General features: G+C 38.3%; 2 protein-coding genes across 3 annotated transcripts; both read right to left on the minus strand.

Moving 5' to 3' along the window:
- Positions 1 to 1,201: 1,201 nt before the first annotated feature.
- Positions 1,202 to 16,504, minus strand: LOC126381862 (succinate--CoA ligase [ADP-forming] subunit beta, mitochondrial). Of its 2 annotated transcripts, XM_050031396.1 has the most exons (11): positions 16,369 to 16,504; positions 15,524 to 15,715; positions 14,450 to 14,520; positions 12,984 to 13,029; positions 12,711 to 12,827; positions 10,266 to 10,406; positions 9,522 to 9,648; positions 8,982 to 9,125; positions 6,742 to 6,869; positions 5,029 to 5,181; positions 1,202 to 2,414 (listed from the first exon to the last, which is right to left on the minus strand). In XM_050031396.1, exons 1-11 carry the CDS (start codon positions 16,432 to 16,434, stop codon positions 2,235 to 2,237), a joined length of 1,365 nt encoding a protein of 454 aa, XP_049887353.1. In that variant the 5' UTR covers positions 16,435 to 16,504; the 3' UTR covers positions 1,202 to 2,234. The 2 variants fall into 2 exon arrangements, with proteins under 2 accessions (XP_049887353.1, XP_049887352.1); XM_050031395.1 differs by lacking the exon at positions 12,711 to 12,827 and having other exon boundaries at positions 12,867 to 13,029.
- An 860-nt stretch (positions 16,505 to 17,364) lies between these two features.
- LOC126381861 (transcription termination factor 5, mitochondrial-like) lies at positions 17,365 to 19,112 on the minus strand. Its single transcript, XM_050031394.1, has one exon. The coding sequence runs from the start codon at positions 18,988 to 18,990 to the stop codon at positions 17,425 to 17,427; it is 1,566 nt and encodes a 521-aa protein (XP_049887351.1). The 5' UTR covers positions 18,991 to 19,112; the 3' UTR covers positions 17,365 to 17,424.
- Between the last annotated feature and the right edge of the window lie 200 nt (positions 19,113 to 19,312).

The following is a 19,312-nucleotide window of genomic DNA, read 5'->3' on the forward strand; positions in this document are numbered from 1 at the left end:
TCCCTCGATTTAAAATAAAATTGCCTACAAAATGTAAGTATAGCAACATTTTCATAATACTCTTGTTTTGCCACGACTTGTCTCACAACGGGCACTTTCTGCCACCGTAAGTCTTGCCGCCGCTGGCGCCTCCGCCACCACTGCTGCTGCTGCCACCGCCACCTCCTTTCATGTGAGTCATAGACACCTATGAACACAACACAGTGTGTAGCGCCATACCATATATGGAAATAAACACTTCATATTATGATCGAAACAACTAGAAGTTTGCCACTGCTAACCCTGGCGTTGGACTGGTAAGCAAGGTGGCGCTTTCGTTGCTTACCCTATGTCGAACCGAAGCGTATATTTATAGTAATCCACAAAATGCCCGAGATGTGTGAGGATAATGTGTCCGTCGCTAAAATGGTATCAACGAACCACTTTAGGATATGAACTGTTTCAAGCTTAGGACAGAATAAACAATAATACGACACTCGGTCCCTCACCGATACGTGCTTAGTTTACCTCTCATCCCTCTCATTCGCACGTGCTAAGGCGACTCACCATATGAAAGGAACGAGATTTTTGTAGGATGTGTCCGGACTGTGCTAAAAACATAAAATTGGGCACTTGCACTAGATTTAATATAATCTATGAAATTCTGATTACTAAATAAAGATCTAAAACTAACGAAAACCATTTTCTTTTTTCTATTTAACTTATTTATAAATTTTAATCAATAAAAACGTAATAAATCAGACATTTTTCACGTTTCTCCATGACGTCAGTGTGCTTTTAACCCATAAAAAAATGGTTTGGTTTTACCATAGTATTTTCGTGTTTTGGCGTTTAGTAAAAAGTAACTGATTTGACTAGTTGGACCTATTCACTACCGTTCCCTTTTTAAAAAAATATTAGACAACTAAGTACAACGCATCGCACTTTCCTATGCTTCTATCCTTTTCTGTCACTCAGAACCGTTATTTGCTAGAGCGAGATATAAAGCGGGAGTTGTATTCCGCCGCGTGGAGTCGCATTATCGCTCTAGCGAGTGACGGTTCTTAGTGACAGAAAATGATAGAAGCAATGAAAGACGGTTAAATGTAATTCAACCGTAGATCTATCTAAATTGTATACAAACACTAACCTGAGTGAACTGAGTTTGTACTGGAGGAGTAACTAATAAGGTTTAAGTGAAGGTGAAATAAATAACAACTAATCAGATCTAATATAGTTTATTTAATATGATGATGTAAACAAGTTAACGACATTATGCGCGTTATAACTTTCCGACAACTGCCCATTTAAATTTATTTTAATACATGAACTTAACAAATTGTTGCTATTTACAAAAGAACATCTACTTTATAATACATATAGGAAATACAATGATTATTGCGCTGATACACGTTTTGACGTCCCTGGGACAGTCGCATGAATGTACAATCGAATATAAATTACAGTACGCAACGTTACAATTGAAGTTTTTGGTTGTCAGCGACTCACAAAAGTATGACGCGGTTTTCAACCACGCACCGTCTTTGCAAAGCACATCTATCACATGAAATGCAGGGTGTTCCTTATACATGTTAAATAATTTGAACTAACTACTTAACAATCAACAACAACTTATTCACTACCTTACAACACCACTATGATGTAAATAAATAATTTATGAATGAAATAATTATGACTTACAAAATAAGAAATCTGCTTGAACTAAGTGCTGCGACACAATAAAAACCGATTCTCCTGAATACCCAACATACGCTACGAATATGTGAGGTATTAGTATACAGCGAATAATTGAAATGTAAAATTATCACAAAGTACATAGGTCAAAAGAAAAAAATATAATAAGAAATATTTATCTTACCTAACTACAATCAAATATTTATCCCGTATTTTAATTCGTACTTTACGTGTGTGATCGAAGTGAATAATATCATTTAAGAACACATCGAGTGCGCATAAGCATATTACCATAATGTCTTAATACCGTCTACTCGTTTGTATAAAGATTTTTGTCTGAATATTGGTTTGAACTGTTAAAAGTTACCAATGCACACAACATTTACGTTCGTAATATAATGCAATGACTATTTGTCACATACTTTACACGCGACGACATTCAACCTACTTATTAGTTAGCGCCTAGTTGAGGCAAAATCTGGTCTTTCCAGCCAGTCCTGGCTCCGTTGTATTGTAAAGTAGGTGGAATATCACCCGTCGCGTCGTGAATACTGAGCGGTCTACTTCTCGAACATGTATTTAGGTATGTCGAACTTCACCTCGACGCCGGCCTTTTTGGCGAGGCCGACGATCTCCGACAGCTGGACGACGAGTTTGGCCGCCTCATCCAGGTCGTCGCGCGGCACGATGCGCAGTCCGGAGTCCGCGATCAACTTCCGCGCCTCGTTTACTTTCGTGCCCTGTTAACACAAGGAAATATTTAAAAAATGCTAGGCATGTTATCAAATGGAGGGCTGTGGTTCGACCTTAAATAAATACACCGTCAAATCGAGGTGTTTCCATAGTTAACTCTGTTACTTAAGGTTTAAAATAGATTACCACCATATGACACTTTAGGACTCTTTTGAAATACTCTTTTTGATATACATCAAAATTGACATGGGAACGATAATTTGATTGATTTTTGCATGGGTGCATTTACCAATACAGGGTGTTAGTGACATCGTAACGAAAACTTTGAGGGATGATTCAGGCCATGATTCCGAGTTGATATCAAGTGGAATTTTTCGTCGCAAAAGTATGGAACGGAAAATAATTTAAATAATCTCTAAAATTTTCATGACTTCTCCGACAAGAAATTCCACTTGATATCGACTCAGAATCATGGTCTGAATCATCCCCTTCAGTATTCGTTACAGTGTCACTAACACCCATACCTACTTGTATGGCTACTGTATGTACTTGTATGGGGTGTAAGTGACATCGTAACGAATACTGAGAGGGATGATTCAGCTGATTATTCTGAGTTAATATCAAGTGGAATTTTCCATCGCAATAAGTATAGAATTGAAAATAATTAAAAAAAACTAAAAAAATAACATGAATTTTGCGACGGAAAATTCCACTTGATATTAACTTAGAATCATGGCCTGAATCATCCCTCTTGAGTATTCGTTACGATGTCACCAACACCCTGTATATGTGAACAAAGATGTCAATACACAAATAAACAGCTTGTACTTGTATTTCATTACTTAGTTTCACAATGGGCACAAGTAGTGAAAGTCTAATTCCAATGGCACAGCACCAAATTTCATTGCCGGAATAGAAACACGTGTGGACTTCAAATAAATGTTGTTTGTACGATACGGCACGTCTTATCCACGGTCATGTCCATATTAGAACTTTGTATCACAAGTGACTGCATGTTGTCTTCCCTCTCTCTCTCTTTCTTTTGTGGGCTGTAAGCTCAAGCTCAATGACGGATTCTCAACCCCGCCGTCAGGGTTATTATTGAGCTCCGCCCTGTAGTCCCGGGCGCAAGAATAGGGCTACGGTACCCCCTGCCTGTCGTAAGAGGCGACTGAAAGGGGACACTGGGGATCGTGAGTGGTAAGGGCGGGGGCCCGAACCACTCAACACACGATCTCTGAGATGGACGGCAATGCGATATGGCCTCGCATCGCCGTAAAACTGGGATGGCGTAGGGGTAGGGATCTACCCCGGGACGTGCTTTATTGAAAGCAAGTGCGAGGGGAGCACCGGTGCGTTCGACAGAGATCCCGGAGCTCCCCGACATGCACAGCAGAGGGCCGTCGGAGGGGTTTTAGTCGGTAGGAGTCCCACATAACCTCGTCGCTCCCTCGGGTGGCGAGGTATCCATGAGGATTACCCCTTCGTTACAAAAAAAAAGGGTTATTATTGAGCTGCAGGGATAATATTTTGCCGATATCAAAAAGTTTGTTTTCCCTTAACATGCGTACCACGTGTATTTCGTTCGTATTTTGACAGAACGCCATGACTTAATTGGGTTCACATATTAGCACCAATCGACACAACGACAATTATATCGTCAGAATCGATAAAATGACCGTGACTTTTATCACGTTGCGAATGTTAGCCCCACTGAGAAGACATAGACCCATGACAAGACTCGTGTGATGTAACAACTACATGCTTAATGAAGTAAATAGTATAGTAATAGTAGTTGGTTGAGGAGCTCGGTGGCGCAGCGGTTAACGCGCTCGGTCTGCGATTGTTGAAGTTAAGCAACTTTCGCAAAGGCCGGTCATAGGATGGGTGACCACAAAAAAAAAAGTTTTCATCTCGAGCTCCTCCGTGCTTCGGAAGGCACGTTAAGCCGTTGGTCCCGGCTGCATTAGCAGTCGTTAATAACCACCAATCCGCACTGGGCCCGCGTGGTAGTTTAAGGCCCGATCTCCCTATCCATCCATAGGAAGGCGCGTGCCCCAGCAGTGGGGACGTTAATGGGCTGGTGATGATGAGTAGTTGGTCCCGGCAGGCCAACGGCGTAACGTGCCCTCCGAAGCACAGATCATCTTAAATTTAGTTAGGTTACTTGTACGGTACAAAGGCAACGACCGTACATTGTCACCTCAGCACTCTTCATCATTTGTATGCAATTTAGGTCAACGCAATTCAGTTCACAATCAGCAATCATCGCGTGTACTCATTATCATTTTTATACTTAATTTCTATCAATAAATCATCGTAAATCAAATCAAATCTATCATTTAAAGTCTGTACTGGAACACCGTACAACTTTATGGTCCTTCGAGCCGGATTTGAACCAGCGACCTATGGATAGGCAAAACAAGGTCATTAATCAGCATATTAACTTGTCTTCGGAATTACTTGTCTCAGGCAACCCCATTTTAGGGATTCCGTGATTGTATGTATGTATAGTACAGTTATGAGCAATACCATGTATCCACTTTAGAACCCTGTCGCACTATCATATTTGACATTTAATAAGACTTACGGTTTAATTTGTCGAAAAAGTTAATGTGACATGGTTTCAAAAGTGTATATAATCAGTACTTCGGACCGTACCTGAAGGCGCACGATGACTGGAATCTGGATGTTAAGATTCTTGGCGGCGGTGATGATGCCCTCGGCGATGACGTCACACCTCATGATGCCGCCGAAGATGTTCACCATTATGGCTGACACCTTCGGGTCCGCAAGGATGATCTTGAAAGCTTCCTGCAAATAAAATAAGGGAACCTTTGTTATAACTATTTGAAACCTCGAGTGTGTATGCACTTTCGCCTATAATACTTATTCATTTTGTTTACAAACTGTTATAACTGGCATATCAATAGTGCAGTACAAACTTAAGTATTTTTTTGACGTGACTTGTAGATTTGCCGCAGATGGCATTAACTACTTGGCCGGACAAATGGGAAGCGCTGAAGGCTCTCACCCGGTACAACGTTTAAGACAACAGGCCTGAAGGTGCCCAGTTGGGCGCGAACCTCGGCTCAGGGCGTCGTCTGAGAGGAATAATATTTGAAAGAATTAATCGACCCTAGTGGGTCGATAGCGATAAGCGCTGAATGAGGGAATCAAACTTAAGTTAGATTCTACTTAAATAACTAAAGTCACTCTTTAAAATTCCGACAGCGAACAAATATCAGTCCACTCTTTGAAAATATTAGTTGCCCGGAACACGGGCCGCGCCTCATACTAGAGTTTGGAACAGGATGGTTGATGGCGCGGCGTGAATAATTACGAGGGCTTCAACCAATAGACGCTGGAATACGTATTTTATCAAAGACAATTTTTGCCTAATAATATAAATTGTAATATTGAAAAAGCATGGATGGAGTTTCTTGCAATGTGCAGCTCTACAGCCATATAGAAATTGGAGTGATATTTCAATTCTTCTTCTTTGGTGTCAGGGTTACTATTGAGCCGCCAAAGGCCCCTGACAGGATTCATGTAACGACTACTTACTTACATCAGTCAGTAGTAACCGGTACCAACGGCGTCACGTGCCTTCCGAAGCACGGATCATCTTACTTTCGGACAATCAGGTCCGTAGTGGCCTGTAGTGTCCTAACCAAACTAGGGATCACAAAGTAATTTTTGTGATATTTCCCCACCGGGATTCGAATCCGGAGGGCCTAACGATCAACCACTAGACCACGGCGGCCGTTGAATAGTGTATAAGGCCGTCGATATTTCAATTCGTTCGTTACGTACATTGTTTCAACAACCAAACAAAAAAAATCTTACGAATGAAATGACTGTCTGTATTATTTGATAATATCCGGAGACGATATTGTTTGCGTACCTCGGACTTTACACAGGTTTATCGCATTCTTCCCGAGACGCACGCGTGTTCCACCATATTCGGTTTATCAACTGCGTTAATAATAATATAATAATAGTTTAAAAAACGATTTCTGTTTGTGATAAACCTATAATTGGCTCTTCTCTATCCTATACAGGGTGTTCGTGACATCGTAACGAATACAGAGTGGGATGATTCAGACCACAATTCTGAGTTAATATCAAGATGAATTCACCGTCGCAAATATCATGTTTTTTTTAGTATTTTTAAATTATTTTCAGTTCCATACTTTTGCGACGGAAAATTTGTCAACTCAGAATCATGGTCTGAATCATCCCTCAAAATTTTAGTTACGATGTCACTAACTCCTTGTATATATCTCTATAATCTGTGGTCAATTGAGGGAACCTAGCTCAGCCGCTGGTGGGGAGCGGAGAGTGGACAGCGGTAAATAAATAAATATTTACCGAGACAGCCTGCGCGGTGGCGCCGCCGCCGACGTCGAGGAAGTTGGCGGGGTCGCCGCCGTACAGCTTGATGATGTCCATCGTCGCCATCGCCAAGCCCGCGCCGTTCACCATGCACCCGATGTTACCTAAACACAAGATACGCATTGGTTCATACAGCAGGGCTCAAAGGGGTCATTCATTGGCCTCACAACCCACACGAGGGAAGAAGGGCCTATAGAGGGGGTTAAAAAGGCCACATCGAAGCAATTCATCTAAAAAAGCAATTTGTGTGCATTGCGCACTTTTGTATGTGCAACTGTCAAATTGCATTCATCGAACAACTCACATTTCTTGTTCGATGAATGCTTCGGTCTACCGTTCGTCGGTAAAGGATGGGTTCGATACAAAGTTGACTCGGAAGAATGATCTTTCGTTAAAAGCATAATTCGAAAAATATTTCAGTCGAATAAGCATTCATCGCTCTACTGACATTCGAACTAAAGTTATAGACCCGTTTTTCAACCCCCAACTTATTTCATTTTAGGGTTCCAACCTCAAAAGGTAAAAAGGAACCTTTATAGAATAACTTTGTTGTCCGTCTATCTGGTTTTTACTTTTGTAGTGTGGATCGTGACGTAGATGACCACAGTATCAAGAGTTTCGTATATTAACATTAACATGCACAATCTACATAGACTATAAGGTCGAAGATAAATATAAAAAAGTATTGTGAATTATAATAGTATTTTATGCAACAGTTGTATAAGAAGGGTCAAAAAATGCGAGTGGCGTGAGTTGCGATGTGAGCCTTGGCGAACATCGCAATAAGAGACGCCACGAGCATTTTTTGACCTAGTTATACAACGTTGCATACAATACTTTTTCTACGACGACGTAATTTTAAACGAAGCACAAAAATTTTCCAATTTATTTTCCAACGCGCGGGAAAATGGCGGCAAATGTATACTTTTTTTTTATAGTATATCTATGGCACCAAACAAAGTAAAGGTGCCAGTTTCCAGGTCAAAAAAAAAAAACAACAACAATGCTTTTTTGGCGACATTATAGTACAGTTACTCTTTGTAAACAATGCTTTTATAGGCCATAGAGCGTACACTTTTTCAAAGAGTTTAATTATGTATGTACTTATATTAGACTTTTTGGTTATTTAAATGCCAGATTAAAGTAGAGGAGTAGAAAAAGTAAGTTAAAACACTGTTTGATCACTTGATCTAATCAACAAAACATGCTAGACCTGAAGCCAACTTTTTTACATAGTAATAATATATATTATATATATAGTAGCCAGAGCTCGGATGCAACAAAAATAATAGTAATTATTTACATAGCAATGTGCACGTGTTAATTTATGCAATTAACGCAACAATTCCAATCATATTATTAGTTCAATGTTTTCAAGGTTGGTTTGGATTACATACGCTCCTAACACCTGTTACATTGACGTTTCAAAGTCTTTGTTTTATACGGATATACTAAGAAAAGACGGCAAAGTGCGATTCCAACTCGCGCACCGAGGGTCCCGAAGCTTTGACTTTGCCGTTTAAAACTATTGTCTCCATACATCCAAATAGGTCGCGATTTGTTTGCCAAGAAAATGAGGCTAGTAACGGTCGTATCTTTCGATTGCGTTGATTTAGAAGTTTAATTTTATTTACAGTTTCAAGAAACCGCAGACATAAGTATTCGATGTTAATTTCAACTTGATACCTCGAGAAAGGGGGTCATGGCAGACGAACGGGCGGACAACAAAGTGATCCTTAAGGGTTTATCTTTTGAGTTTCAGAACCGTAAAAATACTTCTTTGAGGGGGTTAAAAAGTTTATGAAATATTATTATCCATCTTCGTAATAAGGTCATCGTACGGTCACGAGTACTAATATGTATACACTATGATACCCATGTCACATTAACTTTTGTGACAAATTAAACCGTAAGTCTCATTAAATGTCAATTATGATAGTGCGACAGGGTTCTAAAGTGGGTACATGATATTGCTCATGACTGTACTATACATACATAAAGTCACGGAATCCCTAATGGGGTTGCCTGAGACAAGTAATCCGAAGACAAGTAAACTATATAAAACTATATGCCACACACGTATATTTGTGTATCTCATGCCACAAATGCAGCATCGTAGCTTGACTACGTAGTAACTATTACCTTATCTGTGGCTTTACTTTGTATATAAAAAAAATGGTGGCGTCTTGTTTTGAGTAATGTCTGCGCATTCTTACCGTCAAGGGCAATGTAGTTGAGGTCGAATTTGGCGGCTTCAATTTCCTTCGAGTCCTCCTGTGTGGTGTCTCTGAGCGCGAACAGCTCCTTCTGTCTGAACTGGGCGTTGTCGTCGAATCGGAATTTAGCGTCCAGGCAGAAGACTGTAAAAATATATAATTTCATAACAAAAATCCAGTTTAACATCACGACTGTTTACGATAAAATTATAATGAGTTTTTTTTTTTTAAATACTAATACAGTATGTTCGACCATTATAGACCGCGATACGGCTTACCACCTATCGCCTTGGTCTAACAGAAAGCTCGGTAAAGCGTGGGTACTTAGTTCATTTTGTGATGGATGTACTTCAACTACTCCAATTAGGATTTTGGGACATAGTCATCAACTTATGTTGTAAAAAAATAATAATCTGTAACTTGTGATACAGAACTTTTTTGTATTCTCTGTAAATGTCGTCGAATCCAGTGATTTCAATAATACTTGTTGCGGCGTCCTAAAATAATAAATGTATCTTTCTTTCTACAAAATTGACTCACATTTTCCAGTGAGAGCGTCTTCTGCGTAGGGGTTGATTTCGATGAGCAGAGCATCTTTCTGGCAGAACAGCTCGTACATCTTCTTGATGACATTAGACACCTCATCGGCCATTGCGCCCAGGCCAATCTATAAAGCACACAATCATTTACTCCTAGTAGTGTAAACTTGTACATGTAAAAGACGTTATTTTTAGTAATACAAAATAATCCTAACGACCCGATTACTGTAGCCGTAGAGATGGCCAATGAACTCGCGAGAACAAACACTTCAGGACCCCGATACAGACCTATCCGCGGCATATTAGAACACAGGTCTAAAACCAATGATTGTCGAATTTGTTTTAGAATTCATGTTTGGATCATAAATGATTATCACGTGCTCAGCGGTGAAGGAAAAGATCGTGAGGGCTCCTCACTTCTCACTCCCGAGAAATGTATTTTCGGAGATATGTGACCTAACTTGTATTGGGCAACGTTATCCCTCTCTCAGAGTTAATCTGCTATTGGGATGTTTCTGGCGGCTTCTCTAGAATATTATCCTTTAAGACAATGTCCTGACACCAGATTTACGCCACTAGGACACCTCCAGAGCTTTTGTCTTGAATTTTGTATTGAGGCCTCCCCATTCGACCGACCAAGTAGTCAGTCTCCGAGCCAAATCTACGATAAGTCACAAAAAAGAACTCGTGATTACGAGTTGCAACGAAAAGCGGTCGGCGCTGATGCTGCAAATATTACGCTTACCTTCTGGATGACGCGGTTGATCTGCTCGTCAGACATTCCCTGCACGATGTCGATGGGCTCGTAAGTGATGGCGTCAGGGTTCTCCGCGGCCACATCCTCGATGTTCACACCTCCTTGGGACGACGCGATGATCACAGGGCCCTTCAGTCACCAAAACAAAAAAAAATGGTGCTTATTTTTATTTGTATGAGCGGCCTACGTGGTCCAGTGGGTGAGCGTTAGGCTCACGATCCGGAGGTCCCGGGTTCGAATCCCGGTGGAGAAATATCACAAAAATTACTTTGTGATCTCTAGTTTGATTAGGACATTACAGGCTGATCACCTGATTGTCCGAAAGTAAGATGATCCGTGCTTCGGAAGGCAGATTAAGCCGTTGGTCCCGGTTACTACTTACTGATGTAAGTAAGTAGTTGTTATATGAGCCATGTCAGGGGCCTTTGGCGGCTCAATAGTAAACCTGACACCAGAGAAGAAGTATTGAAATATCACTCCAATATCTATATGACTGTAGAGGTGCACATTGCAAAAAACTCCATCCATGATACATATATAAAATACTTTATTGAGCACAATGGACACAAAATACAGAAATAAGGACAACATATACAGAGAAGCACAATAGGCGGCCTATTGCTCATGCAGCAATTTCTGAATCAACCCTGACACCAGGGTTGATGCAATTGATAATGAGTTGGATTACCAACAACTCACATGATAGAAGATTCGTCATTATATCACTTGCAAGACTTGTAACTTTGAACAGGATCCAATGATAATCTTATCTCATTCTAACAAGAATGAAGACACATACTGAGTTTGCGACACATATTAACGCATGTTTATTGCCGATGATTTTAGTTTCTATTGTCCATTCATTATCAGCAATTTACAACAAAGGTACAATGATTTCATCGTTTTCTAACTAATCTACCTATCACTCTCTTGACATATCGGCGTCGTGATTACAGATGTAAGGCCGGCTTAAAACCATTTAAACCAATCCGTTTAAAACGAAAAAAGCCGTATAAAACGGAAATTACCATTTATTTTCGGTTTAAAACGGCTGCTGTGACTATGTTTTTCATAATTGTAACTACATTTTCTTGATTGTACCGAGGTAGGAGATATGACGGAGTAACGGAGTAGTTTGAATGTGTAATATAGGTAGGTACAATACAATACAAATACACTTTATTGCACCAAAATAAAAAGAAATAATTACAAAAAGACTCTTAACTAAGTACATGGCAAATGGCGGTCTACCAATGGATGGGGCACTGTTATTGAAAATAATATACTTAGCGTGTTTAGTTCTTTGGTCCGTCGTGGGTACTTTCTATAAACTATAAACTAAATTAAAACGAAACATGACGTCAGGTGACCGAAAATTGTCCATAATGAAGTTTAAAACACAGTTCTTTTATTGTTGTAGATAGTTTTCAACAGTTTAAAACGATTTGTTTGGGGTTTAAAACGGCAACGTTTTAAATCGGTTGTGTGAGTCATGTCAAGGGCCTATGGCGGCTCAGTAATAACCCTGACACCTGAACCTGAGTTGATGGGGTTGGTAATTCACCTCACAATCTACACTACAGGAGAAGAATCGGTTGTTTTACATCTATAATCGTGATATATCGGAATCTTCGTTTATCCGTGCAGTTACGTATTCATTTACGTACTGTATACATAAAATATACTCGAGTACTGATAACATACATACGTCACGTATATAGATAGAATACTATACGTCATGAATTACTAAGTAACTAAACTATTTGTAGAACCTCAGTCGTCGTATTCGTTTTTATTTAAGTTGTATAACAGAGTATCAAACAAACATTATCCAATGAGGGACGTTCCAGGCTACGTCGCCGAATAGAATATAAATGGCGTTGTACAGATTTAACGTGATATTTACCTATTTTCTCATTGCTCGGGTATACATAAAATTATTCGAAAATATAACGCAATGGCAAAGGCCTTTGGCGGTTCTATAATAACCCTGACAACACGGTTGATGAGGATATAAAAATAATTGTTGCATGATATTTGGATCAGATATGGTATAGAATACCATACCTATACTGCTTCTCTTAATTTGGATCGGAATAATAATGGGTGGAAGATGTGTTGTGGCTGGTACACCCAGCCATATATCAAGGATCTAATTCAAAGATAAAATATGCATATGTCTGTTAATTAGAAAGTTAAACAAATGCAACTCAGCAGTGGTGGCGCTAGGGCGACGCGAGGTGTGCTACCGCACCGTGCGCCGAGATAGGGAGGGAAACTACTGCAGCTTCTCACAACCTGTATAGCCGAGGAAAAGAAGCTACAAGAAAAACATCGGCACAGGGCCGTTCTTAAAAATAAAATCATTTTTCAAATGTGCTGTATTTTGTGGCGTTTTTAAACAATAAAAATATCTTTAGAAAAAGAACTTACGTTGAAGCTGCGCTCCATCATGATGGCGATGTAGAACTCCCGGCGTGGGAACTTGCGCTCCGTGACCATCACCATGTTGCAGATGCGGCCCGCGGCGCCCGTCTGCTTCGTCACCAGGTATTGGTTCAACATTTTGCCTTTAGAAAAAGAACTTACGTTGAAGCTGCGCTCCATCATGATGGCGATGTAGAACTCCCGGCGTGGGAACTTGCGCTCCGTGACCATCACCATGTTGCAGATGCGGCCCGCGGCGCCCGTCTGCTTTGTCACCAGGTATTGGTTCAACATTTTGCCTGCGATGTCTCCCGCCGTCTCAGGACTGTTGGCCGGTCGATTTAATGTTACTTATTAAATTATTACCATATCATCATCTCCCTAGCATTATCCCGTTTTTCACAGGATCCGGTTACCTAACCTGAAGATTTCACAGGTCCGTTTTTTTACAGAAGCAACTGTCTGTCTGACCTTCCAACCCGCGAAGGGAATAGCAGCCCAATACAGGTTAGGTCACATACCTCCGAAGTTGCATTTCTCGGGAATGTGGGTTACCTCACGATATTTTCCTTCACCGCTGAGCATGATTCGAACATGAATTCGAAAACAAATTCAACAATGATTGGTTTAGGCCTGTGCTGGATTTACCATACAATAACATTGGTACAATACCGGATTTTAAGCGTGACGTAAAATCAATTGAATGATTTAAATAAAATTGTTGCAGGTATGTAATTAGTATACATTTATTTAAGTGCTATCAGCATTAGAAATTACTTATTATTACGCAGACCACACTGCCTACCTACTACAGTACGAGTTCGCATTGCAGACGGTGTCGCGGGGAACACCTAGTAATTATTATTTTTTGCAATATGTAATGTTGGAGTACACCTCCATCTGATTATTTGAGGGGAAGCCTGTGCCCAGCAGTGAAAAGTATAATAATAGGATGTTTATGTTACGTTGTATGTCATGTTATGAATTAAATTGTAAATATACAGAATAATCACATCAAAGATGTATTGTTTTAGCTCTGTATGCAAGTTCAATGCTCTAAAGATTATCAGCAGAGTGACATCAATACACTTTCAACTATTTTACAAAGTTCATTAGCCTGAACTACAATGATATACCAGTTTATATGGTGACCATGCAAATCGTATTTACGTCATACATAAGAGTCTGAATGTCGAAGTCCGGATTTGATCCTCAATCAATTTAGAAACAATACGAAAATTAAATTGATAATTAAAACTAAATTAATCACTCAAGAACATGGAGTGGTAGCCTGGAAGAAATTGTTGCAGAGCAATGGAGGCTGCCCATTTGTACTGTTGCTTAATGTTTTATCAAGTATATTTGATTTGATTTGAACCCCCAACAATGAACAATTCCAATTAAATATTCCACACTACTCATAGATATGAGTAGTGACTAACTAGATAGTTAGTCAAATAAATTCTTAGGATTGTTTTCATATTTACTCATGTAGTTGTATATATACAGAGATATGAGATTAAATAATCAGCCGTTTGCAAATGAATGAATAATTTTACTGTTATGAGATTGTTATCTCTGAGTGTGAACAATCGCGACCCCGTAACGACTTATCATGTCACATGTATTGCGGAAGGCAACATCTTATGAGGTTGGACTTTGACTTTTAAACTTTGATATTGTTTTATCATTTTTTCAACTGCAACTGTCATAATAAATGTAATGGATATAGGTATTTGACTTACTTGTCTACCATTCGGACACCGCCTTTCAGGCCATTTTTAAAGGCGCCCCTCCCGCGACCTCCTGCGAGAACCTGCAACAAATAATTAATATATACAAGAGGTCACATAGAAAATGCATAGAGGTACAACTAATTTAAAAATATGCCTTATTCATACCTTATTTTCATTGAAATGGAATTTCCCAAAAAAAACTTAATACAAAGAATAATTTTGCATTTATTTCCAACAACATACCTACCTATTACTAAATACCAATCTTGAATTTCGAATGTAATCTTTATGCTGCCAGTGTCTCAAAAATATCATTGCACAAATAAATAAAACATGTGCTTTCATATCAGAACAGGAACAAATTCAAGTATATAGTTGCTGCATCAATCAATCCAGTGATATCTGGTTTCCTTGTAAACATTAATAAAGTTCATAATAGGTTGCTTGTTGTTTGGTTCGTGCTCAGAATAGTCCACCACAAGTACTCTTTTGTTTTTACCGATAACAGCTTATTACAAGTATTTTCTGAACATTTATTGTTATTAATTGTACTATCTTGTCAAGGACAATAAACATTACTTAGATATATTATGTATTGTTATTTTAAACACAAAGACACGGTTGATATCCAACGAAATACAATAGCATTTTAAATAAAATTAAAAATAATAAACAGGTTATAAATAGATGAGAAAAATCTTATACTTCAACACAAGTGGTGGTATTTACTTAGTTATTGTTTTTTCAAGAGATAAATGGAGCAAAGTTGTTACACTATGGCACCCTAGAGGCCATAAGAGAAACAGGGGTAGGCAATTTAAAAAGGTTGACCGACGAAATAATTTCAATGGCTAGAAACACTAAGACCTGGACCAGATTAGTGCACAACAAAGAAGAATGGAGAAAAATGGAGGCCTTTGTCCGAAGGCACACAGAATTGGTTATCGTAGATTACGGAAAAACTTTAAAATATAACTTGTATTTCTGATATAAGGCTATTAATAATAAATAAATAAGTTATTTCTTTTTCAAGATAAAAAAAACATATTTCTAAGTGCAATAAAAAAAACAACCAGTACTCACCTGTGCTTTGAGCACAATGTCCTTGGTGTTAAGGTCCTTGGCAAACTGAACAGCCTCTTCCTTGGTCTTGGCCACGTTGAACTTTGGCACAGGGATTCCAGCATCACGTAGCAATGTGTAGCTGATGTACTCATGGACATTCAGGTTCCTGACCTGCTGCTTGTTGTTACTGGGTGTTGATGCTGCCAACAACTGAACATATTGTTGTGTTCACAATACTATTATATATATTAACCTTGACACCTACACACATACTAATGAAGGAAACAATTAAACCTACTACTTTTAAATTAAAAGCCGATTAGGGTTGCATTATATGGAATAAAAATACGAATAAGAAGACCTTGATATTGCTAAACAAATGATTACACAACACACCAAATGTTTTAACTAAAAACTAACCAACTTTGCAGCAAGTATAGGTACACTGTGGTTACTTACATGATATCCTATCACTCTGTATGCTACAAAGTGTGGAGCTTGAACACAGTGCAAAACTATGAATAAAATGTATAATTCGAAAGTAAATAGGGGCAATAATCGTAAATTACGGAGTTAAATCGATGACGTAAGGACATAATAGTGCTGAAAATTCACAAGGTCAAACTTATAAATAAGTCCCTAATTTGCGTTCAAGGTTATTATGTTAATAATTTATTTCAATAATTTCATTTTATTTGATAACATCGTTAACACTTTTTATAATAAGATTATTACTTGATGATCAAAAACGACACCTTATGTTTTAACGATTTTATTGCAAAACTGTGGCGTTTAAGGATTTAATAGTGAAGCTAATAATTGGAAATCCGAATACAACATTAAATAACAATGCATTCATTTACCTTAGCCCCATTTTTCCTAAATACAGCCTCGGCAAGACCTAACGTACGAGGCAGTAAAGTCGCCATTTTTCGAGCTCTGCGAAAAATTTACTGCTCTGTTCATTTTTTTTTTTTTTTGTTTTAGTTTTCCCCGAAGGGTAAGGCAAAGGGAACTATGCCCATACAGCCATGTCTGACGTATTTTTTTTTCTTGATGATTAATGAAATGATGAAAGGTGATGATGATGAAACCTAAGCCCCCACCCTCGGAGTAGACTCCTACTCCGAACCCCAAACGAATTAACTCAAAAGTCCGCATAAACTTTTGAGTTATGACGCGGCTTCCCGGCACGAAGCGAAAATAGGCAGATACACTTTGTTTATTGACTGCTCTGTTCACTTCACCTCACCTTTTATTTTGACAGTTGTCGTGTCGTGGGCAAGTGCGCGATGTTCACGCTATAGTAATAAATGCGTTCAAGATAAGGTTACTTACACAAATACAACCAAAAAATATGGTTGCTTACATATACCTAGATGAGCTCGCCCCCGTAATCAGAGCCACAATTGGAGCCACAAGTAATCAAAGACAACTTGTAGCCACCGTTGATGCACGTTACTTAACGAATAAATTACGAACCAAATAACAAAAAAAAAACAGTGTGGCGCGGCGCGATTACTTTAAAATTTCGACTCAATTCGATTGCTTACGACGAAGTTACGCTATGGTAACACGACAGACAAAGTTACAAATAGGCCAATAAGTTTTAAGTTCAGCACGTTGGTCCATTGATTGAAGGAAGACCAAGACCAGTGGTGAACAATCAAATTAGAAATGTAGTCCATCTAGCGGGAACTAAATGCAAGGGTAGTTTGGTGGTGTCTAACCAATAGGTACACTATAGAAACCCCCATTAAGACATGGAAGAAATGGTACTTATTTTCATAAATAAGTACTTACTTAGTTAAAAATAAATATTCATATAGGAATTGTATTGAAAGTAAAAACAAAGCATAAACTATTTTGATGAATATTTTATTTAATTCTTCAGAGATATTCTAATAAATAGTAATTTATCATACAGATGTGGCTATATATTCTTGTGAATGCTTTAAATCTGGTTTTTTATTTTTCTCTTCAATCCAAACTCCATTACCAGTGAAGTAATGGTTTTTTTCCAGCAAATATAGTACCAGACTCAACTTTTGTGATTTATTTAATTTGTTAAGATCTACATGTTCATGATGAAGTGGAGAATGAATTTCCTTTCGCTTTTTGTTAAATATTTGCAGAGTTTCTTTTATTTTACTCCAAGGATACAGTAAAATTGTACAATTTTGGTAAATATCATTAGGTGAAAATTCAAGAGAAAGTTGCTGGTATACATGTTGGACTTGTACTAATGGTATATTTATCCAATATGGATGTCTTTTAATATTTTTACGAATATCTATTTTGCGGTACTCATGTCCCAATGACTGTGAGATACAAAATAAAAGGTCTTTGCCTTTTCCAAGTCTGTCCCCAGGAGCCTTCTCAAATGTTTCATAGTGGGCCGAGCTGCCAGACAGAATATTGAGGCTCAAACATTTTTTATTATTACTATATAATTTTGCAAGTCTTCTCATTGCAGTATTATTGTAATATATCATCTTTAAGAACCGGGGATGATTGAAGAAAGTTCTGAACTCTGGAATCGATTTTGCTTTTTCTAATCTGTCTTCTATTGTGTCTGGCCCTAGAGTATATATGTCAAAGCATTTTGTCTGAGCTTCATTGCTTATATTATATTTTTCAAAGACCTTTCTTATTTCCAGTAATGTTGAATAACTTTTTGTTGCTATCTTTGGATGCATCCTAATGACTTCTTTTATGTCAATTCCACCAATTGATTGAAAGTTATAAATAATATGTTTCAAGTTATCAGGATCAGCGTGTATTAAATATAAATTAGATTTTATTTTATGGGTGGGTATATTAATCTGTGATTGGAGAATTGTTAGAGTTTCATTTATTGATGCCAATGGACGATGTTTGATTGTGGGATATGTTTCTAATCCTCGGTAAAACTCCTCTGTGGTAAGATCCAATACAAGCTCCAAATATCTTTGAATAATTTTAAGGCGTAATGAATACAGTGTACTGAGATTAACATCTCCATATACAAGTGTAGTGAGCGACGTCGGCCATTGTGACATGTAACTTGCAAGCCTGTTTTCAACATTTACAATATCACAAATTTCACCAGTACTTTTTAGGTCTCCAATGGTTTTTTGTTTCACTAGTGGTAAATATGAAGTGATGTGCCTTGGAGACACATTCTCAAATCCACATTCATGTAGAACTTCGTATCGAAATTTGATAGTTACAGGCAACATACCAAACAGCAATGGTTCCTCTACCAAAGTTTCTTTTGGATATCCCAATTTACGAAGAGTCTTTATCAGCTCAGTCATCTTGTCACCTGTTAATTTCTTTATAATAGGGTGTTTCAAGGTTAAATATTCAGCTTTAGTTTTATTTATATTCAGGTGATCACATAGCACTGATAATTTTCTTTCATAGTAATTCATCCAAGGAATATTCCACCCAAATTGGGAACTCCGGAGGAGACTCACACGAGTAAAGTTACGCAAAATCATAATAAATAATCTTATTCATGTCATAATTCAAAAAAATACCTAAACAAACATAATTAAAGTTTTGTTTACCTTTTCCCTACACTTTCTAGGTTATGACGACCAATGACCTATAACATGTCATTTTTGACAGATAGTTCTCCAATCGTTGTTCCCAATGTTCCAAATTGGTTCCAAAGTACCGTCATAAACTAGTATCTCTAGACTAGTATTGTTATTTTTTTGTACTTAACCTTTCGCTGCGTATCTATAGCATAGCGCTAAGAGTATAGTAATTAGCTCGTCTTGGCGGGGGCACTGCCATGCCCCCAGATATAGCTTAGCG

This window comes from Pectinophora gossypiella, chromosome 3 (assembly GCF_024362695.1).
Source record: "Pectinophora gossypiella chromosome 3, ilPecGoss1.1, whole genome shotgun sequence".
In the NCBI taxonomy this organism is placed as follows: Eukaryota; Metazoa; Arthropoda; class Insecta; order Lepidoptera; family Gelechiidae; genus Pectinophora; species Pectinophora gossypiella.